The 27283-nt window shown below is 38.2% G+C and overlaps 5 protein-coding genes and 1 long non-coding RNA gene across 9 annotated transcripts; 2 read left to right on the top strand and 4 right to left on the bottom strand.

Annotated features, from left to right (window-relative positions):
• Positions 1 to 80: 80 nt before the first annotated feature.
• On the bottom strand, positions 81 to 3246 carry LOC140763182 (protein NRT1/ PTR FAMILY 8.3-like). 2 transcript variants are annotated; one of them, XM_073101263.1, is made up of 5 exons: positions 3087 to 3246; positions 2329 to 2416; positions 1963 to 2180; positions 1295 to 1854; positions 81 to 984 (listed from the first exon to the last, which is right to left on the bottom strand). In XM_073101263.1, exons 1-5 carry the CDS (start codon positions 3120 to 3122, stop codon positions 180 to 182), a joined length of 1707 nt encoding a protein of 568 aa, XP_072957364.1. In that variant the 5' UTR covers positions 3123 to 3246; the 3' UTR covers positions 81 to 179. The 2 variants fall into 2 exon arrangements, with proteins under 2 accessions (XP_072957364.1, XP_072957363.1); XM_073101262.1 differs by having other exon boundaries at positions 2329 to 2425; positions 3087 to 3245.
• A 1191-nt stretch (positions 3247 to 4437) lies between these two features.
• On the bottom strand, positions 4438 to 5923 carry LOC140762638 (protein NRT1/ PTR FAMILY 8.3-like). The gene is made up of 2 exons (XM_073100510.1): positions 5370 to 5923; positions 4438 to 5251 (listed from the first exon to the last, which is right to left on the bottom strand). The coding sequence occupies exons 1-2, from the start codon at positions 5921 to 5923 to the stop codon at positions 4438 to 4440; spliced, it is 1368 nt and encodes a 455-aa protein (XP_072956611.1).
• A 2479-nt stretch (positions 5924 to 8402) lies between these two features.
• LOC140763809 (uncharacterized) lies at positions 8403 to 10719 on the top strand. Its single transcript, XM_073102164.1, has 4 exons — positions 8403 to 8670; positions 8807 to 8904; positions 9000 to 9084; positions 10392 to 10719. Exons 1-4 carry the CDS (start codon positions 8461 to 8463, stop codon positions 10479 to 10481), a joined length of 483 nt encoding a protein of 160 aa, XP_072958265.1. The 5' UTR covers positions 8403 to 8460; the 3' UTR covers positions 10482 to 10719.
• Positions 10720 to 11175: 456 nt separating this feature from the next.
• On the top strand, positions 11176 to 15074 carry LOC140763808 (ER lumen protein-retaining receptor-like). Its single transcript, XM_073102163.1, has 7 exons — positions 11176 to 11388; positions 11575 to 11840; positions 12176 to 12291; positions 13823 to 13896; positions 14333 to 14396; positions 14483 to 14543; positions 14680 to 15074. The coding sequence occupies exons 1-6, from the start codon at positions 11298 to 11300 to the stop codon at positions 14517 to 14519; spliced, it is 648 nt and encodes a 215-aa protein (XP_072958264.1). The 5' UTR covers positions 11176 to 11297; the 3' UTR covers positions 14520 to 14543; positions 14680 to 15074.
• A 2428-nt stretch (positions 15075 to 17502) lies between these two features.
• On the bottom strand, positions 17503 to 20239 carry LOC140763304 (probable WRKY transcription factor 14). Its single transcript, XM_073101430.1, has 3 exons — positions 19461 to 20239; positions 18810 to 18962; positions 17503 to 18477 (listed from the first exon to the last, which is right to left on the bottom strand). Exons 1-3 carry the CDS (start codon positions 19997 to 19999, stop codon positions 17907 to 17909), a joined length of 1263 nt encoding a protein of 420 aa, XP_072957531.1. The 5' UTR covers positions 20000 to 20239; the 3' UTR covers positions 17503 to 17906.
• Positions 20240 to 24215: 3976 nt separating this feature from the next.
• On the bottom strand, positions 24216 to 27183 carry LOC140763530 (uncharacterized). Of its 3 annotated transcripts, XR_012104842.1 has the most exons (4): positions 26860 to 27131; positions 25527 to 26492; positions 25247 to 25390; positions 24216 to 24705 (listed from the first exon to the last, which is right to left on the bottom strand). It is a non-coding gene; the product is annotated as an uncharacterized lncRNA (long non-coding RNA). The 3 variants fall into 3 exon arrangements; XR_012104841.1 differs by having other exon boundaries at positions 25247 to 26492; positions 27054 to 27183; XR_012104840.1 differs by having other exon boundaries at positions 25247 to 26492; positions 26860 to 27130.
• Positions 27184 to 27283: the final 100 nt, after the last annotated feature.

The raw sequence follows: 27283 nt of genomic DNA, 5'->3' as shown, positions 1-27283 counted from the left end.
TATTATATGCCACCAGTATGTATGTCTCAAAAGAAAATTATATGTCACAGCAGCAATGAAAGCTTTAAGAATAGTAAGTCATAATTCCAAATTGTTTGAATATTTTATTAATGACATTTGGAATACACAATATAAGAAAGTACATGCAACTCATAGTTCAACTGTTTGAGTAATCTCCATCATGGTATTATGGCTTTCTTCAGTTTGTAGTTCTTTGTAAAAACCAGATATAGAACAAAATTTAATAAGCTTATGACTGTCCACAACCAGAAGTAGTAGTCTAGATGGCCTTTGTTCAGATCAGCAGGGATCCACCCTGGCCTCCCTCCGCTCCTCGTAATGAGAGTAACGATCGTGATGATGAACGAGTTCAGATAATTGCCAAGCGAAATCGCAAGGAATGAGAATGCCGAACACATGCTCCTCATCGTATCGGGAGCCTCACCATAGAAAAACTCAAGTTGGGCAATGCCACAGAATACATCAGAGCCTGCTAGAATTACATACTGAGGGACTTGCCAGGCTATGCTTATCGATTGACCAGACTTTGCACTCTCCAATCTCCATAGCTCCACTAATGCAGCCGCTGCCATTGTTAGGATCACCAGAAAACGACCGACTCCCATCCGCTGCAGCTGCGAGAGTCCCAAAGGGTTATTAAGGTGCCTCCTTGCGATTGGATTAACAACCTTATCATGGATAACGACCCAAGCCATCATAAATATCACTTCGATGGAAGTCAAGGATGCAGCAGGAATTGAGAAGGATCCAATCTTGGTGTTCATTGCATTCCCTTGTTGGATGAATGTAGTGGTCATTTGAGTACATGCAGCTGAATATAAGATACCCGTCGCCCATATTGGTAGCATGCGTACAAGGATCTTTAATTCCTCGACTTGAGTCACAGTACACAGTCTCCATGAACTCTGAGGGTCACTATAGTTCTGATCCGAATCTGTAACAACAGCAGCCTTATCTAAGCACCTGAAAGAAAAATGGAGATTGTATCAAACATTTGTATTCCTTGCAGGTATCAAGCAATTGTAACTTGGATAATAGGTTTGTCTATACAAATGCCACAAATACAGATGAAATCTACTGTTTCTTATGATAGTACTCAAACTCAAATAAAATGGCTTCAAAGAGAAAGTAACTTTGCTAGTCTTCAGCGATGATCCTTTGAATTCTTAAAATAGTACAGTAGAGCACCAGAAATTAGTACATCTGGTCACAAGTATTAAAAAAAGAAGAGTGGACTAGTTGGAAAGCCTCTCAGTTGAATTAGTAGAAGTACCTGAACTCATCAGTATGTGCTAATTTGTGTGGTTCTAGATAGCAGGAGTCCTTATCATTATGCACTTCGTACAATTGGGTGCTATCTGTGGGAACTTCCAAGCTCATCTTCCTGAATGAAGCAATTAAAACCTTAATAACATTCTTCAATGGACTGCCAGTTGGCATCTGATACCTGTAGATTGGTGTTCCTAAGAAAAAGAACACAGAAGCAAGAACCAAGCACGAAGCAGCAATGCCAAATCCAAGGGCCCAGTCTACATTTTGCTGTATCCAGACTATAAGACTACCTGATGTAAGCACTCCAAGGTTGACGGCAACAAAAAACCAACTAAAGAAGGACTGTTTCTTTACAATCTCTTCGGGATTATCATCTTCATATTGATCTGCTCCAAAAGGAAGTAAAGCTGACTTGACACCTCCAGTCCCAATAGCAACAAGATACAATGCAGACATGAATACAAGATATTGAGCCATGGATGCAGGGGGACATGATCCTCCTTGACATGCTGCAGGCCTTAGAGATGGAATGATAGCAGAGGAAGTGATTATTAGCATTCCCTACATATGACAAATAGAAGATAAATTTTCTCTAATTGAGATATACGATACTAGAAAAGAAGCCTCTTCAGCATTGGCAGGAGCCTCATGTACTAAATATTGAGTTACCAATAGATATATTATAAGGGAGATGACTATTGTTTTGTGTTTGCCCCAGTAGGAGTCAGCTATGACAGCTCCAACTAATGGCGCAAGAAAAGTTGTTCCAGTCCAAGCATCAACAGTTGCCGCATTTGAGGCATTATCTCCATGGAGGACAGTGCCAAGATATATGACTAAATTCAGAGCAATTCCAGAATAAGCTACACTTTCCAAGTATTCAAATCCTGCAAGCTCAATGAAATGATACCAATCAGAAAACAGTTACTTAGAAATAAGAATCTGTTTCTTCTTTTTGTTTCCTAACTTTTCAGCATGATTTACTCTTAGAACCATTGAATCTGTTTGTGTCCACTTCACAGATGAGAACCTTACCTAAAACAATTGCTGGTGCTCTCCAGTCGAATGGTTTTCTCTGCAACCGCGGGCCATCATATGCTTCCCGACCGTCTTGATATTGTCTCTGCCAAAGCTTTGCAGGTGAAAAGTTTATATTGGCTACATCTCAGAGAAGTATTACCAACTGAACAACGAGAGCATTAGAAGGGAGAGCCCTAGTCGACCACATGCTACAAGGAAAATGCGTGAAGAATTCTAGCACTTAATGGGATTAACTATTGAAGAAAGACGAATTACATTAGCAATATTCTTTGGGTAAAGGCTAGTTGCATAATGTTTCTATTTGAAACTATTGGTAGAAATTGACTTGATTACAAAAAGATATGATTGGGGGCATTTTATTGCTCCAATGATTTGATTTTACTTATTGTATAATGGATAAAATTTGGGTGTCTAAGATACACCGATTACAGAAATATAGGGATTTCGTTCTAATTTGTCCTGGACTGGGTCTATTAATTGGAAGGCCACAACTATTTATCCAACTTGCTATGCCTTATTATTCCGCTTGCAAAACTATTGCCCTGAGATAACCATTTATCCAAGATGTAGGATCTTGAGATTGGTACCAGAAGCTGCACAGGCTAAGATCTTGAAGACAAGCATCCAATTGCTTGCTCGAATCAGAATGAATTAATCAACGCATCTAATTATCTTTCATTTGCTTCCATTTATTTATGGAGATAGAAGAATCTAATCTACTTGAACCCAAGAAAACATTTATGTGGAATTACCTCATCGAGCAAAGGCCTCTGCTCTCCTCTCTCCATGGAGCTCCCAAAATCCACAGCTAGCTCTTGCGCAGTGCGGCTCCTCCCTTCTCCTCTCTTCTTTTCGCTTGGAAAGTTCCAACCAAGCTTGTGCTCGCGGTTAGAACTCACGATAGGTATATGGAAGTCAAGCCTCGTGAGTCGTGTTATATCAAACCTTCGGGTCCCAATTTTCTTTTATTATTATTATTATTATTATTATTATTATTACCTCTCTTTGAAGATAGAGAACGCAACTAGGACGTCAACCAACCCCTCCTTTTGAGGTGATACATTACAGAGTACTGATGACACTCAACTACACTTAATAAATTATATCCCCAATCGCCCATGCAAATGCCCCCTCGTGCTGAAATGAGAATAGTAATCAAATAATTAGTTGTACTGTTCTACAGCCTGGCACAATTAAGCCCGCCAACAAACAAAGTGTTTCTTTTTTAATTGTGATTTTTACAAATCACACCTTACATTTTACCTATTTTATGATTCGCACCCCGTCTTTGGGGATTTTATAACGCGACTCCTCATTTTTCCTATAATATTCATTTAACATCCTAACGTTACTTTAGCTAACTGACATTAACCATGTTATATGGTTTATGTGACTCTAGTTCAAAAATTACTAAAATACCCTTAAGGAATCATCTTTAAACCCTAAAATCCCAAAATGGGGTTGAGTTGTCTTTAAACCCTAAAACCCCAAAATGTCATTCAACCAAAAATGATTACAGAAACTAACCCAAAAATCCCAACTTAGGAGGAGTGATGTAGGCTTGGAGAAGCTCTTGTCGTTTAGGCAACTTTGGAAGGCAACCTCCTTCAACCTTCGACTGCTTGATGTTTTGGTGATGTAGGCTTTGGGAAGCTCTAATTCCAAGCTGCAACCTTCCGACTATAAGCTCCTTCAACTCCAATGGCTTGGTGTTTGGGGAGCTACTGCTTGGGGTTTGGAAGCTTTGAGGTCAGCTTGGCATTTAGGGATGTTCTTCATAGTTTGGGGAGCTATGAGATAATAAATTATAAAGGTTTAAGTTATGAATAAAATTAGAGATGAGTACAAGGGTAATTTAGGAATATTATAAATTATATAATAGATTATAACAGAATATTCTCTTTCTGGTATTATTCTGTTTGATAATAGTTAGGTTAAGTTAACTCAGGGTGTTAAATGAACATTACTATAAAAAGGAAGGGTCGCATTATAAAATCCCCAAAGACGGGGTGCGAATCACAAAATAGGCAAAATGTAGGGTGTGATATATAAAAATCCATTTTTAATTTCTTTATCGTTACGACAGTTAAATATTGAGAAAAGTCAGTTGGTCGTTTTCCTCAATGTGAATCTCCTCGCACAAGCAAGATAAGCAACAAAATTCAATACAAAAACAGCCACTAGCAACCAGAAGAAGTAGTCAAGGTGCCCCTCGTCTAAGTCATCTGGAATCCACCCCCGCCCGCCGGGGGTGGTCGCGAGGTTGACGACCGTAACTATGAGTGAGCTCAGGTAGTTACCTAACGAAATTGCTAGCAGGGATATGGCTGTAGACATGCTCTTCATAGTGTCAGAGCCTTGATCGTAGAACAACTCCAGCTGCGCAATGCAACAGAAGACCTCCGATGCACCCACGATGAAGAACTGCGGAAGTTGCCACAGTATGCTAATCGGCTTGCCACTATCATCATCATGTGCACCTTCCAATCGCTTGGCCTCCACAACTGCAGCAGTTGCGATGGCTAATATCATCAAGACATACCCAATCCCTATCCTCTGCAACTCGGATAGTCCATGACCGCCGCGGGAATAACTAAGCACGATATTACGAATGGCCGTGTTATAAAGCACAACCCAAAACATGACGCTCAGCACTTCAAAGGCGCAGAGAGATGCAGGAGGGATGGAGAAGGATCCTATCTTCTTGTCCATTGATCTCCCTTGTTCCACGAATGTTGTGTACATCTGGGAATATCCAGCGGAGTAGACGACGCCGGTCAGCCAAATCGGGAATAACCTTAGAAGTAGCTTCGATTCCTCAACTTGGGTAACCGTACATAGTCTCCAACGACTGCAATTACCGGTACCACCATCTTTGAAATCCAAATCCGACAATATGGCAGCCTTGTCTAAGAATCTGAAAAGCACTGCAATTAAACAGATACTGAAGAAAGATTTCTCTACTTTCTGGCTAGCAGTTTACTGAGCGGTAACAAGTTAACGACAAGACAAGCAAGAACTTCTGTATATAGTACCTGAGATCCCTTGTACGTTCTAATCGTTGATCTCCTCGACTGTGGGAGTTATTACCCTGCACCTCATACAAGCAACTAGAATCTGCAGGCAAATTCAGGTTGGCCTTACGGTAAGAAGCAACGAGAACCTGAAGGATTCGCTTCAACGGACTGCCTCTTGATTCTCTCACCCTGTAAGTTGGTGTGCCAATAAGAAAGACTCCTAGAGCTGCAGCGATGCAAAGAGCGCAGATGGCAAACCCAAGCGCCCAATCCACGTTCTCTTGTATCCAAACTATTAGAGTGCTCGACACCAGGGCCCCGACATTGATGCAGAAATAGAACCAGTTAAAGAAGGACGATTGTTTTACCCTCTCAGCTGGATTCTCCTCATCAAATTGGTGAGCACCGAGCGGAAGCAGTGATGACTTCACTCCACCGCTGCCGAAAGCTATGAGGTACAAACCAAAGAAGAAGAAGAGCTTTTGAGCGCCGGTTGCTGATGGACATGAGTTTCCATCGCAGGGAGGCGGCTTCAACGACGGCAACAAGGCTGAAAGGGTAACAGTTGCCATTCCCTACAACAAGGAGAACCATGCAGAAACATGAGCAGAAGAATCACGGTCAACGACTGACTACATCTCTAGTTTTATTCAGGCCAGGGGAAGCTGCAAAGTGGCAAAGAATTCCAAGAGGCATACAGCAAGATACAACAATGAAGAGAAGAAGATCGTCCAGTAATTTCCAAGATATGAGTCAGCTACAACTGCTCCAAGGAAAGGTACAAAGTAGCCCGTTCCAGCCCAAGTAGTGACACTGGTTGCGACGGAGGCATTGCTTTCATGTAGGATGCTCGTGAGATATATTACCATGTTCGTAGAAATGCCAAAGAAACCCAGATTCTCCAAGCATACAAATCCTGCAGGTTCATGGAAACTTGCTTCATTTCTAAACATCCAAAGGAGTGAAAGCACTAATAGCTTTATTATAACGAAGATTCCCAAATTGCTACAATATGTTAGATGCTAATATCAGAGCGCTGCTTGCCGTTTCTGCATTTCATCTATCTCCAACTAAAACAAGTTGTCAATTAGTAAACTGTTGAAAATTAGCTTGAAATTAAGAAAACCATTGTGAACGGGGTGGCATTCGAATGGCGTTCGTTACAAATTGATGGCATTATAGATTTATAGATTTATGTGCTGACCTTCAAACGACGTTCAACTATTCAAACGAGATGAAAATGTTGAACGACATTCGAACGTTCAAATAACTTAAAGTTTTGAAGGCACCAATGTTCGAAAGGCGTTCCGACGGGTCCATCCTTCCATTTGAACAGTTTGTAGAACATGTTTACAGCGGTGCATAAACGCTGAAACGTTATTCATCCTTCGAACGATCCGTGAGTTTTTTTTTTTTTTTTTTTTAGCTTTAAGTTAGCCATATAAATAGATAAGTTGGGTTTTAATATTTGGTATGGGATCAAGTTGTAAGAAAAAAAAATGTGAGAGATTTTTACGTAAAGAGAAGATGCTATGAGAAAGCATTTCTTTATTATATTTATAAGAGATTAGAGAGGAGAAAATATTATGTATTTGCATTTTTATTTGTATCGGATTAGTGGCTTGAAACTTTGCACCGCTCGTGAATGTAAATACGTTGCCGAACCCTGTAAATCTTATATATCTCTTTCTCTCTTTTTTGTTGTTTGTATTTATTTTAGTTATTTTTAATTTGATTTAGTATTAGAAGATTTCTACATCTATTATCTTAATTGTGTATTTCTCACTTAGTATTAATATTGACTTTGCTAATATTTAATTTATCATAATCTTTTGTTATCTTATTAGATTTGTTTGTGAGTGTTTGAGAATCACTTCCGCTATACTCCATCGTTTCGGATTGGCAGCACAACAAATTTTAAAATCGGAGCACAATATAAACAAGTAAATTCATATATCACATAACATTTGAGACCCCAATTTAAAATAATTTTGAACTAAGTAAAACTATATTGTCAATTGCGTTTAAAGTGAGTTAACATGATATCCAACGTGGTGACGAATCAATTTTGATGAGCAAAATAGACTTGATTTAAATAAAAAAATTACAAACTTAGAAGCTCTGTTATTTGCTCTAATATCATATTTACTTGTCAACTGTTCTATAAACTTAAATATTAAAATCACATTTGTGTGCAAAGTAAAAGAGAAAGTACAAACAAGCTGTGTACAAGAAATGATTACCCAATATAATGGTAGGTGCTCTCCAATCAAAGGTTTTGTGACACCTGCCCGCCCCTCCGATTTCCCAAGTGATACTTTCATCTTGTTCTTCTCGCAGAAGATGCTAATAAGGCGATAGACACACTTCAAAACCTTTTCCTTTTCAATGAGAAGAATAACATGAGAGAAGATATAATACCTGATGATACAGCAAAGGATCAGTATCTTCTTCTCTTCCACCTCCTCCTCCTCCTCCTCCTCCTCTTATGAACGAATTCCTGGGCTCCACTTCGACTACTGCTACAGCTTCCATTTCGGGTTGGATGAGTAAAACGCCTTTGGACTACCAACTTTCGCTTCGTTATATACAAAGAATATATACTATTCGTGGCGTCCAACAAAGGTCCTCTACTGCCACGTACGCTGTTTCCACTAAGCAGCTGCACACTCTACAATGTGACACCTGTCATCGTACGACAGCGCCGGCAAGTGGAACTTTCGATTCTTCTTCGCTTTGGATGGACTAATATTAATCCTACGGATTGGATAACGCTATCTAATGACTGATTAGTTATCTGTTAATTTGGCTCAAATGAATCTAAGTATTTAACTAGTCATGCACCCAGTTCTTGTTACTGAGTTAATAAAAAGTTAATAGTTATTAAAAAAAATGTTAAGGAAGAACAAAGGGCTGAATGTGAAAATAGAGCAATCATTTAGGGTGTGGAGTGGAGTGTAAAATTCATTTTTAAGTTTAGCAATGACGGCCCATGGGCCATGGGTGGACCTTTCATAAAGGCCATACTCCAAAGCCTTCGAGGCTGTGCTGCTTCTTGGAAAGGGAGGAGGGAGAGAGAGAGAGAGAGTCAGAGGAAGGAACTGAGACGATGCAGCGATGTTGTATCAAACTCGGCCGCCGGTTCTTTTCCTCTTCCCGTTCTAACGTCGCTCCCGTCCCTCTTCGATGTCTCGAGCCAGTGGCATTACCCGTAAATAGATCCATTCTCAAGCCTGTTTCCGCCGGATACCTTCATTCCACGGAGCTCCGCCGCCAGATTCTGGGTTTAGGGTTTCTCCCTTCTCTCCCTCCCGTTTCGGTGAGTTTGGTACTCGTCCTTTTTCTTCTGATTAGACGATATATGATTTGGGAGAGTAGATGATTCTTTGATCAATATTATGTTGGGGTTTGATGTATGATTTGTGAGGTTTACTTGCTTCGAGGTGCGGGTTCAGGTGACGCAGGCCCGACATTTCGCGGTGAAGGGTAGATCGAGAGCTCCGTTAACACCAATTACTTCTAAAGTGAAGAAGTACAAGCTCAAGGCTCCCTCGTAAGTTCGATCCTTTTACCCCGAGCGGGGGATTTTGTTCAGTTTGTCTGTTTTACTAGTACTCTAAAGTTCCCCCCTTTTGTCGATTTGATTAGGTCCATGAAGTTTAGATTTAGGACTATGAATGATGGACAAATTCGACGATGGAGGGCAGGAAAGCGGCATAATGCACACTTGAAGGTTGGTCCGTTCTGATTTTATTGTGCAAATACGATTTATGCAAAATAAATGATTTAGGTATCATGAAAAGAATATTTCTGGTATTATATATCCAAGGATCGTGGAGCATAATTTATAATTTTATACTGCTCTAATATGTTAGGTGTAAGAATTTGATGAAGTTAAGAGTGCTCTGATATATTCTTAAATTCAGGAAACATGCTAATATAGCTTGTCCAATAAAATGACTTGAGATTCCAACAGTAATTCCAGAAACCTATGATATGCTCAACAGTAAAAGTGAAGTAGATGTTAAGCAAATCTTCTCGAGACAGAATAATATAACACGAGGATAGATAATATTTCTGTCCCCAAATGCCTCTCTAATAATGGTGAAGCAATAGGTCACATCTTACTCTTTCAAATACTGTAACAGACATTAAAATGTCCATTGAAGAAGACAACACAACTAGCTGGTATAATGTCAGTTATGAGATCAACTAAAAGTTCATTTTCTTTTTGTCGTAACACATTTCCTCTTACAAATTGAATCCGCCCATGAGGTCATAAGTGTCGCTTCCCTTACATATTGAGAACCAAGAGTAATTACTTTTGGGGTCTTATATTTAGGCTTTAGTCTATTCAGGAGCTGTTTTTCTATTTTTGCCCCATCTTATTTTGTTTTTTCTCGAAATATATGGAGTTCATTTTCCTTCCAAATAATCTGAAGGAAGAAATGTGCTGTTCTACATATTTGTGTTGTTATATTTTGTTGTTGTCAAAGGTATTTTTGGTTGTACAGTTAATTTGAAAATGTAATATCTCCTCATCTGCCTCCGAACCTTTTTTTAGCAAATATGAGGTTGGCTAGGGTACAACTCAAAGATGAAATCACTCAAAAAGAATCGACATATTTTTATAACCGATAGTCAACCGGAAGACAACCGTCTGAAATTATACGTTGCTTGTATGAAATATTTCAGATCATGTTTGGCAGGAAGTTCTCACAACTAAGACATCACTGAACTCTTACCTCTGAAAGATCTGTGCCATTTAGCTGAAGCGACCAAAATGACAAACCTAAAGAAGGTCAACTCACTATTCAAGCATGAGAAAATGTGAACACCAGAGTTCTATCTTGATGTGAACCTTGTTATAATTGTTTTAGTATGTCCATGTGCTTAAATTTTTCTCTTGCAATAGATGACCTTTATTTGTTGATGATAAGTCACTATTGCTGTCTCGTTTGAATTTTCATTGTAGGAACTTGCATCTGGGAGACAGGATTTCCTTTTGACTGAACTAATACCATGATTTGTTGTTAACAGTCCAAGAAGGCGAAACGGAGACTGAGGAAGCCTGCAATTGTGCATGCAGCTTATGCCAAAGTGATAAAGAGGCTCAACTTCTGCGGATAGGAGTTACACTTGACAGCCTTTTGGATTTGCACTCGGAATTCAGTCAATAGCAGATCACTCTTATGGATCCTTGATTTTCTATCCTTTTTGAATTTTCAATGTATCTGCAAGAAACTCTTTTGTTCTTGATTGACGTTTTGTATAACCTTGGTCACTCCATGTCTACTTGGTATCACTGTGGTGGCCTTAATCTGATGAAGGAATTAATTCCAAAGTTTTGGGATATTATTCCAAAATATGACTTTTGTGTCGACCAATAAATTACCTTTCTCAACAATGTGAAGCTTGATATTATAAACCTTCTTTTCCCTTTGGATCACAACCTTTGGTCTTTTCTTGGAGCGTGTGTTAAGCTTCGAAGCAGAGTGTGCATTTTTCTCGCCTTCCACTTCAAATCTTTATCATAATTGAATTCCTTCTAGTTCGTGCAATCTTAGTCATTGACTGAAACCAAAACCTCAGTATAAGTTTTTTCCGATTAAAATAAACTTGCTGTTAGATTCATTTTTCCTAGAAAAAGAGTAATTTTTGCCTCTGAATGCGTGTTTTACGTTAAAAAAAAAGGAACTATTTTCCGGAACAAAACTCCTTAACGGGTTTAATCAAACGGGTCGGATCTACGATACCCTTAAAGAGGTGAATGGCAAAAAAGTAACGGAGCTCTCCTCTCTCTCGCTCGAATTTACTCATTCTAGTGCGGTTACAAAAGACCGAATGGGCAAAGAAAATCACAGAGGGTTCGAAAACGAGCGAGAGCAACAGTAGGTCTTCCTGAGAGAGAGAGAGAGAGAGAGAGAGAGAGAGAGAGAGAGAGAGATGAATGCCTTCAGGTTGGCTGGGGACATGACCCATCTCCTCAGCATCATACTTCTCCTCCTCAAGATCCGCACCACCAAATCTTGCGCCGGTACCCCTTCTCTCCTTCTTTCATTTCTTGGTGAAAAAAAAGAAGAAATGCATATTTTTTCGTGTTCTGGGGTTCTTGGAGTCGGTGGTTTAGAAGATTACTGCGGGCGATTCTTTAACAACGTAGATATTACCATGAAGCATCACGGTCTGTGAAATTATGTAATAATAAATTCAATTGTTTCAGGGATTTCGCTTAAAACCCAGGAGTTATATGTTCTTATTTTTGTGTCACGGTACCTGGATTTGTTCACGTCGTACTACTCGCTTTACAACTTGGTGATGAAGGTTGTTTTCTTGGCTACCTCGGTCGCCATCGTGTGGTATATGAGGTATCATAAGGTCGTCAAGCAGACCTACAACAAGGATGAGGACACTTTCCGGTATATTTTCCTCGTCCTCCCGTGCTTCATGCTGGCTCTTTTGATCAACCGTCAATTCACGGTCACGGAGGTAACTACTTGTCTTTTTTTTTTGTGATGGTTTCTCTGGTTTGGTTGCTAATTCCATCAACATTCCTCTAGTTTTCTTGTCATGTGAAATTGTGTGTTCTTGATCTTGAGTTGGAACAAATTCATCAGATTGTAACGAAATGTTCAAGTTGTAGGTCCGAATAATGGATGTAATAATATGAATACATGGCAAGCTTTAAGTCAGCTACAAATTTTGATGGTTGTCAGTTGACGGAGGAAATGTTCATTATGGGTACAATAGGGTTTTCAGATTTATGTTTGCTCTTTTGCTAAAATTGTTTTTAACTTTTTCTCAGTGGCATTCCAATATGACAGGTTTTATGGACATTTTCGCTTTATCTTGAAGCTGTTGCAATCTTACCACAATTGGTTTTGCTACAGAGATCAAGAAACATAGACAACTTGACTGGAAATTATGTATTCCTACTGGGGTATGTTCTTTGTAACTGCTTGATGCTTATGTCAGGTTGCTCCTTTTCTACTTGCTAATTTGTAGACCTTTTGATCCATAGAAGATTCTTTTGGTTTGAGATAAATTATAAGGATAGGAAAGTTAATGCAGATGTTTGTTGTCAGGGAAGCATTGTATGAGTTGTTAGATTGTATCAAAATGAACTATTGCGTGATGGATATCTTGGTCTAAAGTTGTGGCATTTTGCTTCACATAGAGAGAAATAGTTGCATTTTTCTCCACCATTGTGAATAAACGTCAGAAGCCTTTTGGTCAGACATTACCAGTTCAATTCAATAGTTTTGACTTTTGAGGATCATAATTTAGGTGTACTAACATAACATGTAAGCAAACATAAGAAAGCTATTGGATCATAAGCTGCAAGGTAACATTTTGTGAGTGTCATTACTCCAACTGGTCTCTTGGTGTCTTAGTTTATCTACTCTATTTACATATTGAATGATTTCATGGACACATAAATTTTGGTGTTTCATGTGAATCCAATCCTTAGAAACTGTGGGAACAACAAATTTAGTCTTAACATATACACAATCGCCCCATGAAATTCTGAGATTTTACGCCTGAAGCAGATTTGCAGGTTCAAGTGAACCGAAGCCTTAATACCTGCTTCGTAGTGGAGGTCTGTTATATGTTCTAACAGATTTAGACAGAAACTGTTACAGAGAAACATATTCAAGTTTGCATGAGGATGACTTTTCATGTTGAAGATGTGAAACTCCAGATCCGATTTGGTGCTCCCTGTTTAGTGCCCCCTTCCTGGAGTAACGGCATGCAAACCATCATCCTCCTCATCTTTGACAAGCCTTTTTTAAACAATTTATGATCAGCTTTAGGACAGCTCAAAGTTGAGTAGCTCAATCAAAACATTTGATATGAATGAAACATTGACCTGTTCTCTCATCATGGAGGGTAATAATGGTCGAATAATGGTATTGACATGGGCGATCCCAAACCTACCTGGTTCAAGTGCAAGTGTGGACTTTACCTGTCAAATTAACTCAGCCTACATAGCTTGATGCTTGAACAGGTTTTGTACTGATACGAGAGATTGTTGAGATAGTCGGTTTGTTGACTCAAGATCACATGATTACTTTTCAAGCAATGTTGAATAGGTAGATTTTTCTCTATCCTAGCACTCAAGATGTATGATAAACAAACACAAAGCTCAGTTGATACGTGATATTTTGGCATAGTCCTACAGTTGTAATTTCTGCATCTTAATAAGGGGAAAGGTCATGCATCTCAAGCTTTACGGTAGTCTCATTGAGAGTGTTGCTTTCTATGTAATAATGATTTAAACATTTAAAGTCATGCATAAATTTGTTGCTTTCAAGGTACCAGAGTTTCAGAACCCAACTATAGGTGCTTCTTTATCTTGACAGGATAAACTGTTGGCAGCACTTCTAGTTACATTCTAAATGTAGATTTTTTTTTTTCAAATTTTTGTTTTTGCTAACTTGTTTATGTGCTAATACCTTTTCTTATAATAGGCTTTATAGAGCATTATACCTACTGAATTGGGTATTCCGGTTTTTCACGGAGAAACACCAACATCGCTGGATTCGTAAGTTTTCTGTTAATTATCTTGAAAATCATTTTACTTGTGCCCTTGTTTTAATTTTATTGTTTATTCACAATGAATTGAAATTCAAAGATAAATGTTCCATAAATTGGCAGGTCCATGGCAAATTCTGTAAAAGAAAATCTGCGAACATGGGTTTGAGTTGTACTTGTCATTAAGTGTATATTATTTGGAAAAAAAAAAAACTAGTGGACCTCCACTTACATGCTATTTTTCTTGCCTGTAGCATTGTCTTTATCCCTTTTCTTTTAGCTCTAATTAATTGTATATCCTGTTTTTCAATTGTTATATTGAGTAGTCCCTCTTCTGGAGAATTTGGAAGTAATGGATGGATACTTATATAATGTTAGAATTGTCTTTCTTCTATATGAGAAGTTTGCTTGAGGTTCTAATGAGAAAATATGTTCTATACTGGCAGCTTGGGTGTCAGGCCTTGTTCAGACAGCCATATACACGGATTTCTTTTACTACTACATAATAAGGTACCTGAATCCGCTCTTTATGACATTACAATTTCACTTAGGTGTCTGCTGACATGAATTTTCTTTATGATTATTTGCGGTCTCAGCTGGAAGAACCGTGACAAACTGAAGCTTCCTGCTTGAAAGGAACTGCACCTAGCACTAACAGTTATGTTTTGGTGTTATCTTTTCTTACACTTATACATTAATTTTTTTTTTCCGTTGATTTATCTTGTTTTCTATATACTATATGACAAGTATTGTTTTTCCTGATCAAAGTTTTTTTTTTAACTTCCATTTCCAGATTGATAATAACATACTCTGCTTCAACTACCCCGATGACTAATGCAGATGTCAAAGGAAATGCCCATTTTGATGAGAATAGTAGAATCGTCACAGTATATTACTCTCGTCTGTATCAGGCCTCCCAAGATATAGAAATACCAGACCTTTTATACACCATGCAGATCTCATCTTCATGTGAAATACTTTTCTGAGGCACTATTATATGTCTGGCAAATAGCCAGAGAAAAATTAGTAAATTAACATTAGTTGTAGTAGTTTTGTTGGGTGAATTATACTACGTTACCAAGGTCTTTATTTTCCAAGATCACTTTGGTCCATGTTCATGAAGTTGTGAAACATGCTTGTTTCATACAGTGACTGCTGATCTTCTATAAACCTACGGTTATACTATTAGCCATTATGTTAAATTAATCAGCTTATATGGACTCAGCCGCTGCTAATGAGATAGTGTTCAGTTAGTTAAAAGTATTTACGTTGCATAGATATTTTCGGATTCGAATTCCTTAAGGATTTCTATTTACTTTTATTGTTTTGTTTTGTTTTGTTCTAATTCTTTTTTTTTAAAAAAACTGTTTCGTTATCAAATTATATTAAATACCCAACCCAATCCAACCCAACCCAACCCAACCCGATTTTCTGAAAGAAGCTATAGTTTAGGCTGAGGCACAAACCAATTACCGATTGCTGAACAGTTTATATTTTGGAGCCAACAGCCAGGCCCCAAATAATGTTTTACATCACCCTCGTAAGTTTGTTGGGTTTTGATGGACAACATGAACTGGATTCACGCTGGGCCTAATGGGCTTAGTGGCCCATGATTCAGACTTCTTATCCATCTCATCCTCTTTTTCTCTTCTTTTTTCCTTTCTTTTTCAGTTCTTTTACGTAATTGACGCAGAAATTATTCAGATATTATAATTACTGTTATGTTTTAAACTGAAACAATAATTGGCGCTAAAACCTTTTGCCTTTTATAATTGTCTTTATGGTTAATTTTTAACAGATTGTTTAAAGTTAACAAACATGTGTAAATGACTAAAATATCCCTCTCTTTTTCTTTTGGAGTTTAGAGCGTAAACTATTTATCAACAATTTTTAATCATATTTTTTTTAATATTATAATATTGGGTAAAGTATTGGATAACTTATGAACTATTATAAATAATTTAAAAAAATAACAAAATAGACCTTGTTTTAATCTAATTTTAGTTTTAATTGTGATTAGTTAAATTTTACTAATCGAAGAATAATTTTAAAAGAGTATAGTGATTATGATATTTTGAATTTTTTTTTTGGTTAAAAATAAAAGAAAGAGATCATCGGAAACCCAGCAAATAGAATTTGATAATGATAGGCTTGTTAGCCTAATACCTCCTCTTGTGGTTTCCTTTTCAACAACAACAACAAGAGCACTAAACATTGTTTGTTAATTAGCTTACCGATTTGTTTAATGTATTAGCTATTAAATTTAGACTATATAACATCCAGTAGCTATATAGTTGATAGACATTAGTCCTATCAACACGAATCCACCTATCCATCCCATCAACAGCTATCAACAAGTGAGATTTATTTCTTCAAGATCTTAGACACTTCCACACAAAGATTCTTGACTATGATTAGATTAAACCTTTTCTTGGACTCGTTATAAGGATGGGATGGGCTTGATTCATGCCGCTATTATTCCACCGTCCATTTGATTTATGTTTATTATATTCTTGCACACAACTGTCAACCAAAGAGCTAGTCATTTGTTTAATCATATGTTACCTTAACCTTCTGGCCTCAAAGTAGTTCCATTTTCCAGCAAAGTAATGGCTACAGTTGCCTCCATATATATTACTAGTGCTCGCATAGTTTCATGATGGCTCATACTTCCCATCAATCAAAAGAAAACCAAGTGAAAGAGAGCTTTGGACTCTGAGTTGATGCATTAAAGTGAGTTGAATATGTAAGTGGAACAAATCATATAAGTGTGGTTAGGGCATTACCGAGCTATCTCCTTTGTGTGATTGATGGGAAAAATTCCCTTTCCAGAACACACTAATAAGTCAAAACATTTTATGCATTAAATGTTTTAGAACAAAACCAAATGAGTCACTCTTTAAGCTCTATTATCTTAAGCATATAGATTTATATATTTTGGTTTCATCAGAATAACTCATATGTGGATGGAACATAATGCATCATGTGACTAAAACAATTAGCTGTGTTCTTGATCCTACATGCATCATGCATGTACTGAATTGTGCAGCACTATAAATGAATGTTCAAAGGAATCAATTATTATTTGGTGGACTCAATGTGAACAAGTCCACAACTCTTTTATCTGTTTACTCCCTGCATACTTATGCTATATGTTCCTCTTGAAATGATGGAGAGAACAGAAAGATTCATAGTTGCCTGCACATGTACACCCCCTAATATATAGTTCGCAATTTGGTGTGATCCATCAAACTCATTAGGATGATAGAGAGAGACAAAATTAAGGCTAAAGTTCGGATATATATATATATATATATGGCTAGGTAATAGAAAGCCAAGGAACAGGAACAACTAATGTAATATATTTCTCTCCTACCAATCTTTATCTTCCTCGTGCCATCTTTCTTTTTGGCAACTTTCCTCACTCATGCTAAGCTAAGGCAAAGGTTTCTTTGCAACTATTTTCCCCACTTGAAAAAAGAAGTAGAAGAAGGAGAGAGAGAGAGAGAGAGAGAGAGAGAGAGAGAGAGAGAGAGAGAGAGAGAGAGAGAGAGAGAGAGAGAGAGAGAGAGAGAGAGAGAGAGAGAGAGAGAGAGATTTCTGAGGTGGTAAAAAAAAGAAGTGGTCACTCTCTACATGAACACTATCTCAACTCCCTCCATATTGGCTTTTTCCTAGTCACGTCAAATACTACGTACTTACTCTACCTGTGCAAAGCTTCTGTTCCTCAGCTTTCTGTCCCATCCTCCAACTCATTTTAAAGATGTGGGTCTACACATGCCTGCTCCCAGTTCACCAACACCTCCTTATAAGATTTCCTTGTCTATACTAATCTAAAGACTGTTCTGTTAATTAACAAGAAAAGATGGAAGCACAAGATTCAAACTTAATTGAAGCTTAAAATTAAGGTTTATAACTAGACCTTGAACAAAATTTTTGCTGCTCACACAAGTAAGGCATTTTGAGAGAGCGAGAGAGATATATAATATTAATTATATATGTATTTGTTGCAAGGTCTTGCTATAAACCTTTCTTTGCTTCTCCAAATGAGCTGCTTGCCCAATCGAACACATTGAATGCATCCAAGCTAGCCTTGTCTCCCCTCCTCTCATCTGGCTTTGCTCCCATGAGCTCTTTGGAGAAGATGAGGCTCATTGGGTCAGGCTCCAACTCGGCCAGGTCGGCGAAGAAGTCATCAGACTGGTTTGAGTCAGGAATCATAGGCTTGTAGCTCTGGTGGAATACTTGGCCGTTGTATTCAGCCTCCTCAGACGCATCAACGGCCTTGTGATCTATCAACTCCCCCGCCTCTTCTTCCTTCACCAGAGGACTAAAGCTTGCGCATGTCATGATCTCTTTAGCTTCTTCCTTCACACCAGGTGGTGGTTTTTGGGTGCGAGGAGACATCTTTGAGGAGGTGTTCTTTGATGCGTGAGACTTGGTCGAGCCGGCGAGCGCGTTTCGCTGCGTCGGCCATGGATGGTTGTGCTCCGATGTGTAGGTGATCACCAACATGTTCGGATCCGTTCGGCTGCGCTCCACTTGCTTCCTTGCCGAGCATCCTTTTGAGCTGCTGCATCTGTAATAACCCCTGAATTGTAGTGTTCAAACTTATCATCAGCTAATTAGCAACTCGGTGAAAGATCCATGTTTTATGATCATGGATGTTTAATCGTGAATTGAAGAAGGTAAGTAAATTAGTAGTAAGTAATCTATTCTTACCCTTGACTTTCTACTGGTGGTCATGTGCTTCTACTGATTTGAACTAGAGGATGGAACAAGGGAAAGAGATGAAGAAAAAGAAAAATTAAAATTAAAAGGGAGTACTACAGTTGCTATCTCTCTCTCTCTCTCCCTCTCTCTCTGGGCTAGTAGCTGGAATCTGAGAGTATTATATGATGACGAGAGGCAGAGAGGAATTACCTTGGGTAGGGAGAACCCTTGATTGGCTTTTGGCCATACTTCCTCCATGCCCATAGATCAGATGGAACAACTTCTCCACCTGGCCTGTTACTTCCTGCGCCTGCTGCTGGTGGTGGTGCTGGAATACATATCACCTTCTTTGGCTGGCTTTTCCTGTACAAGAATCATCAAACGAATGAGATGACCTTGTACTAAAATTTGGAACAAATATTATATATACATATATATATGAAGCTAGCTAGAGTGGTCATTTTTGCGCTCTTTTATCTTAGGGTTTGTGATCCCTTGTGGTTAAGAGAGAGAGAGAGAGAGAGAGAGAGAGAGAGAGAGAGAGAGAGAGAGAGAGAGAGAGAGAGAGAGAGAGAGAGAGAGAGAGAGAGAGAGAGAGAGGGGTGGAAAAGAAAGAAAGAAAAGGAAACCCTATTATCTCTATTCCCAAAATCATGGACTTTCTATTTCTGCCAATTCTAGGAAACAAGAGGAGTTGGTTTCTTTTTTTTTTGCATCATCATCCCCATATATAAAATTCCACTTCCTTGCTAGAAGGTGCATTAGTCTCCAACTTCAATTCAGACAAGAAGATCGAAGATGATTGTGATCGAATTGATTGCCAAATTCATTAGACATGATGAGATCTAGTCGCGAATTCACCTTCGCTTGATCCCGAGTGTGCGCGGCGACGAGATCTGCATCCCGGCAGGGACGTGGTCCGCACAGCCGCCGCCGCCGCCGACCTTCACCATATCTCCGGCAGACCTCACCACCGGAGAAGGCTTTATTGCTCTCATGGCCTTGGCGGCGTCCGGCGAGATCTGAAGCACCCGCGAGAAGACAGCAGCACAAGGCTTCTGCTGCCTCTCTTCTCCACCAATCAGCATCTTTCCAGCTACTAGCTCGCCGCCATCGCGCGCCTCCGCCGAGCCGGGCATCGCGTCAGCTGCATCGCAGAAATCCACGGCGCTTAATTCATCAAGCAACGGATCTCTGAAGTTGGCGAAGGGATCACCGAAGTCGTCCGAAGGACCGTCGGCCGGCAACGGCTGCGGGAAGCTCATCGAGCCCGAGGGGAGCTGCCAGCCAGCGATCGGAAAATCGACGGTAGCCGACAGACCATGGCCGCCAGCGCGGGCGACTATGTCGGCAAGATCTCCTTGGTCATCCTCCATCCTCTGCCAGAAGTAGTCACACATGGTTGCTGAGAGAGTAATTAATTTTGTAAGCTTCTCCTAAGTGTAAGTGTTGCACCAAAGAGGGAGTAGTAGAGCCATGCACAAAAATAAAAATCTCTCCTTCTTCTCTCACACACAAACACAAAGCAACAAGGACAAGGAGAAAGAGGAGATCATATCAATCTTATATTAATATGTGTACAAGAAGATTCATTCATGCTGACTTTTTCATGCCCGGGACTTCTCCATACACAAACAAAGAGAGAGTGTGTGTGTGTGAGAGAGAGAGAGAGAGAGAGAGAAAGAGAGAGAGAAAGAATGGAATGGAAGGAATCCTATAGAGAGAGAGAGAGAGAGAGAGAAATAAAAGAAAAAAGAAAATTATAGTATATGTGGAAGTTGGGGGGGATGATTATATTATTGCCATGAGAGGGCTAAAAGCTTGTACTGTTTTGGTTCTAGAATATATATTCTTTTTCTCTTCTTCTTTTGACAGGGTTTAACCTCTTGCTTTTGTATTCTATATATCTTGGTAGGCTCTTCTGTAGGCGAACTGTTTGTTCATATTTTTAATTCTTAAGAGCAAGTCCGGATCGATCGATCGATCGATGGATCTCCAAAAGTCTTCTTATTTAATTTAATCTCTCAAGTGAAAGACATGAATGAGGCCACAAGTAGCCGCATTCTTGGCTTCGAAAGCTTAATCGCCTTTCCTTTCCACCTCCATTAATTTTAACTAATTCTTATCAATTAATGGTATTTCCTTAATTGCACTTAAAGCAATGAAATATACATCATAGAAGTCTTCTTAAATATATATTTGCTTCTTATTGCTCTTCATGTTCGTTTTATTTCATAATAGGATTCATAGAGCTAGGCAATCAAACTATTTATAAGTTAAGAAATTAGAGTCGTTCCCAAGAGTTTAAAATCTTCAAGATCATGAGTTTAAAATAAAAGGTTAATAAATATGGAAAAATACATATCATTTAATTTAAAATCTTGCTTGCAGCAAATAATAATAATGTAGATATGTTATTTTAAGTGATGACGAGGCGGCAATTAATTGTATATAGCTAGAAAGAATCAAGGGATATATTAAAATCAAATGGATGATGTCTTATGGCATGCAACAATCAAAATCAATCAAATTAAACTAATCCCATCCTTTTAAGCAAACAAGAACTCCACGCAATTAAGCACATAGGTTTGGTTGTCATGCTCAACGTAATATTTTTCCTCTCTATAGCATCATCATGCCATTCTACAAATACTAATTTTCTTACATTATATAGCTTTTATAATTTACAGGCATGTCTCCTTCCAAAGTACATTACAAACCTTACTAAGTGTTTCCCTGCTGGTGTTTTGCAAGGATACTATGGTCATTATAAAATGCCGTTACGCGTTCTATTGACCGTTATATTTCATTCTTTTATTAACAAAAACAGCTTGCTTTATATGATGATGTTATAAAGATTATGATAAGGAGATGTGGCTTTCTAAGGGAAGTCCTTTGAATCTGATGACATATAACATGCATGTCATCTAAAAAGCTTCAACTTTTATCCTCTCTTATTATTCCATGAGAGAATGAAGTAAGGCTTAAGTTATCAAACTATGTTGCAAAATTCTGATGATTAGTATATAATCATTTTTTTTGATAAACTTAGATATCCATATCTATTGAAGAAAGAAAAAAAAAAAAAAGGAAGTTAGTGGTTATGATTTATTTCAACATTCTGTACACTATGATCACTTGAAGAGAAGGAGCTTATTTAATTATCTTCTTCTTTTTTATTAACTTCTCTCAACAAGCCTCATAGGGACATAGTGATCAGTAAGTAGAAATTTCAATTCTCTTTGACTTGGAGATGGTGGCGCTTTAATAGGCATTGCAATTTAAGGAGTTTGTTGGAGTTGGGTTTAGATTGATGTCAATATATATATGGCTTGAAGTGAGGGAAGCCTGTCAAGGGATTATGAAATCTAAACATTGTAGTAGGTGATAGAAGAATTCTTTGGCATGTTATGTGATTAATGCTACTCTAAAAAATGGACCAAAGTTGTAATTTATTAAGCAGAGAGGATAAAGATAGCAGAGGGCAGCAATATTCAAATATGTTTTCAATCAAGGGATTGATGACTTCAAGAAGACTTGGAAGGTTATAAGAAGTTGCAGAGCACTGGTATGCATTTCAAATTGTTCTGAAATCATATGCCCATTTTGTTCTAAAAGTTAAAATTCTGAAAAAATAATAGACATTGGTCTGATATATGATTTAGATAGGAGGTGGAGTTTAAAAAAAATAGCAAAAGGAATCAACTGATCCTGATGCAATTGTAGATCAAAAGGTCTTTGTCTGGTGATGGGTAGTTAAACTATTTATCCATTGTTTTTAGTATGCCACATGTAGTTTAATTTATCTCAAGTCCAATGGAGTCAAGAAAAGAAAGGGCACTATACACTGTTATGAGATGCTAATACCAGCAGTACTACTTAATGCCCTTTCTTTTTCCTTCTCATTCAAATTAAGTTTAGTGCCTTTGTCATGCATTGTTGTCTCTTTCATACCAAAATGTTTTTAATAACAAAACAATTCTTACCCTTATCTCTCTCTCTCTCTCTCTCTCTCTCTCTCTCTCTATTTAATGGTTTAGGAATCACATAATTAAGAACCTTTTACAAAGGCCTAGGTGAGGCCAAAATTTTGAGCAAGACAATACTTTTAACAGAGCATTGATTCCATGCAGCCTATAAGAAAAAGGAAAAGAAGAAGAAAAATGCCACTTGGCCATGTAAAGAGCTAGTAGCTCCTACTCATCTCTCCAATTTGAGTATTCTCCTCAACCAATGCCATGAGAGTTAGTTATGAGAGCCCCCATGATTTGATTTGGATCTCTCCAACTCATGTCATTTAATGTGCACAAAAAACACAACTCCTCCCACGTTCATGCATGAAATAAAAATCTCACTAGGAAACCACCTCTTTCTCTCTCTCTCTTCATGGATCTCATGCAAGCATCATCAATCACTGTCGACACTGGGATTCTCTCATCACCTCTTCTCCCTTTCAGAGCTTTTCTTCAAGAATATTAAGAAGCATCCTTCCATGTGACCCGTACTGTATTCATATTTATTTATATCACCTGTTGATTAATGTATACCTAGCTAGGGCTAATGCAAACACCCATAAGCTTGCCTACATTATATATATATATATATAATATTTATGCACTACCACCCATAACTGCATTGATCATCTTCTCTTAACACACTGTCAATGAGCATCGCGGAGCGTAAATTAATGAGATCGAGAGCAGATTAAGTCATGCTTAGCAGCCACATTTAATTAGGACATGCATGCCAGCAAACCACCTATGTCGATCCACATGGGACAAACCGCAGGACACGGTCGTGATGTCACTATCGTTATTCTTCAAAAATAATGCAATGAAACTATTATGTATTCATAATTCTTCTTTTTATCGTCATTCTTATCATGAGGATTGGAGGCTGTGTTTTATGTTGACAATAGGCTTAATTGTACATTGATCCTAGCTTGAAAGAATTCATCAAAGTCTTCACGGTGAACATTGTATGCATGCATCTCCTCCAACTTTTTGCAAGCAAAATTTTTGGCCCACCAAGTAACATAGTTAGTTGCTGGATGAGCTAGCCAAGCATTTGAAGATGTTGTTTGTTATTGTTGTTAAAAGGAAACATGTTAGCCTCCCAATAAGGAGCAAGAAAGCGAATGTCATTCCATTTAGAAAAGAGGCTTTCTTCACACCTCTTTTTAAGTCCTTTTTGGGGAAGGGAACTCCATGTCCATCCTTGCAAGTGATTGTATGTTTAAAGAGTGATGATGATAAGCTTTGGAAGTCGTGGCACGTGACTTAGATGGGATTGGTTTTCTTTGAGACCTCAAACTCAAACTCATGGATGAACAATTTGTTCAATTCTGTATGAGAAATTTTCATTCTTACAGGTAATACGTACTAATACTTCAGCATTAACATCGGTACAATATGTTACATAGATTATGGGAGGCTGGCAAAAGGAAAATTACAAAAAGAAAAATCCATCTGCAAAAATGACCATTATAACAATTCTCAAGCCATAATACATAAATTAATACTAGAACTCAGATTCAGAATATGCCATTTTAACAAGATGGACAATTTGTCAAGTCTTAAGTTCAGAACTGAGTTTTGATTGTGATGCTGCACATGATAGCAAAAAGGGCATAGGATTCTATGTCCAATCGTATACAACAATATTATTGGAAATGAACTTCTACAGATATTTCATCACACCCCATTTAGCTTTAGCTGGCCTGGATCCACCAATATAGTGATCTAAGATCTTGCCTTGCATTGCTGAAAAGTGAAATATATTCAATTGTCCAATTAGTGAATAAAGCTCTACAGAAAGGGATGACTGCCTGGTCCAATAGTCTGCAAATTGACTGCCTGGTCCAATAGTCTGCAAAGGGATGTTCTTCAGTATTGAAAAGCTACAGCTACTCTTGTCATCTTATCCCAAACTCCACATCTTCATAGTGAGCTTCTCGTTACAAGGTCAATTTTAACTGAAAGAAGGGGACGATCACCCCACACCAACTTCATTTATAAGAACAAAACGAAATAGAAGAAGAGTTCCACAGAATGCAGTATATATTCTATGCACCAATTTCATGCTGAAGCCGCAACGCAACTTCATCCTGCATAAAACATAACTTGAGACAACTATCATTTAAATACATCAATGGCAAGCCAAAATCTGTGCTCTCTTGATGTAGATTTAGTATCTTAGAACTTTGTTCATTAGACCAAAGTTCCAACCAGAGTGAAAAGGTGAGAGCACAAAGAACAGTGGATCTGGTACCAAGGGCCACCATCAGACAACCATTACTTGCTGCCACTGCCCTAGAAATGCAATGGCCCACTGACCAGCTTCGAGCAAATTGACTGGAAGGATGGGATGGGATGTATCAAGGGTCAAAAGTTTGGGATAATAGATAAGGAATTGGCCAATCTTCCTCTGCTTTATCTAGTATGCTGTTCTCCTCACACCACTAGTCACCGAAAGCTAATAATCCTCTTTTAGGATCCCTTTACCAGATGAAACAATGGGTTTTGGCCAAGATAATTGGAAATGGGAACAGAAAGATGGGCCCAACATTCTAGATGATCGTGCACTATTAAACCCCCTTTAAGAAAATACAATATATAAAGATCAAATCCAGAGCAACAGCAGCGTACCCCATTCCAATTTCCAAGTGCTCATTGACGTCAGCATTCATGACATCTCTCCCCCTCACTGTTCTCAAAAGCGTTAATAAGCAGGAATCTTCCGTCTACAGTGGCATGGTCTTCACATGCATGAATGATGCAAAAGATAACCACCTGCATTTCATTCAGTTGGTTTAGAAGGAATGATAGCATGCCCAAATAATATGATTAAATCTATTAGCCTCCTGAATACAGTCCGATAACTCCTATGATCAATGAGTACAAATTTCATAAAAGTATCAGAACATACCTCTTCTTCAGTCATCCAGGTTTATACCTTGGCATGGTCAGAAGATAGAGCATTCCAGTAGAACAATAATCATGTGAAGAAACAAATGAAAGATAATGAATATAAGAAAGGAGAACTCTCCCAAATTTCTATCCTTTTGGTTTGGAAATAGGAAGGGAGTTCTGAAATTAGTCTAAATTAGAGGTTATATGAATTAGTGATAAATAAGAGCTAGCTCTCCATGCTTTGAGACAAACTTTTGTTAAAAAGAACCAGGATGAGAGCTTTCCTAAGGAGAATGGTCCAGCTAGCTGATATCATGCAACCATGAAAATTGCAAACAAGGGAACAAATTGAAGAGATTTCAAGTAGATAAGCATGTGCAAGTTTGATGCTAGGTGACCTATGTCTGCGAGTTCATTTAACAATTGTTACTCTGTTTTGATCTGCTCCACTGGTGAATAATAAACAACTAGCATCAACAACATCAACAGCAGATGTCAGTAATTACAAGAGAAATCATAAATAAAATGGAACAGATACCTGTGCGACCAGGGTAGTGAGGGCAGGACTGATCAATGCAATGTTAGCCATGGATACTTTATCTACTAGACCAAATTTATATTTTTTTCATAACTTTTGAACCTAAATGATATTTTGCAGGGCATGATATATGAATTTGAAGAAGACTCATAACTCATTTCATGGCACAATTGACAGCCATTGATTGAATTTCTCTTCTTTTGCTTCGACACTTGTAACTAATAATTTCGTACAAATGTTTATCGTCACTGATGAATAAGTTGGAGATGTTCTTCAGTATATAGAATATACTCTCATGTTATAGCAACAACTGCGCATTGCATATCCTTAGTGTGTACTATCCATGGTTTTGAAGATTTACCTTATCGATGTATTTGTATCATGTCTTATCCATGTCTTGCATCCTGGGTCCATCCTTCATAGTAGTTGCATTAAGTAGATTCCCTGTTTCCAAATAAATTTATTAACCTTATCAAACTATTAGAATGTAAAAGTGGGTTACACAATTCAAGGTATAAGTGTTTTCAGATCATGGAACAATCATGAAACATGCTTTCAAATCACATCCAACTGTATAGAAAAAGCATTGTAAAAGTGATACGATTGAAGGAGAAAAAATATTGCAAAATTTGCATCGCGGTGATCAGGTTGCATCAATCATATGCTAGTCGGTGTTTAAGGAGAATAAAGCAACAAATATTGGCCAAAATGACAACAAAATAAGGCAGGTATAATTCAACTAACAGCTTAAAAATATATATACCACGCAATTTACAGATTCAGACGTTTCTAAAAAAAAATCACAACTTACCAAGCCACAAAAAGATGATACAATCCTAGATTCATGCCCCAACAAGTGATACTGGAATAAACTTTCAGCATCAATCGTACTAAGAAAACCCTAAATTTCTATCCTAAAAGAGGGAAAATGAATTCGAGAAGAAATTAAGAAGAAAGTGAGGCTTTAGAGCGTAACGGCGATGCAATTTGAGAGGATCTTAGTACCATCACGGCCAGGGTTAGAGCTAGGCTGGTGGAGGACCTGGAGCCGGAGGCCGGAGCTGATCGAAGCAATCGAAGTCCGAAGAAGGGAGACTCGTAATGGGCTGTGATAGGCTGCTGTCAAGTGGGCCCAAAAGGCCCATCCATATACCGCAGCCCAACCTAACAACATTTCTAATTCAACCCCCTTCTTTATTCATTATTGTTCTTCGCGTTAGCCGGTACGTCGTAAA

Source organism: Typha angustifolia, chromosome 7 (assembly GCF_048772165.1).
Source record: "Typha angustifolia cultivar Huaian chromosome 7, ASM4877216v1, whole genome shotgun sequence".
Lineage (NCBI taxonomy): Eukaryota > Viridiplantae > Streptophyta > Magnoliopsida > Poales > Typhaceae > Typha > Typha angustifolia.
The sequence above is the reverse complement of the archived record's forward strand: the minus strand, read 5'-3'. Positions and strand labels throughout refer to the sequence as shown.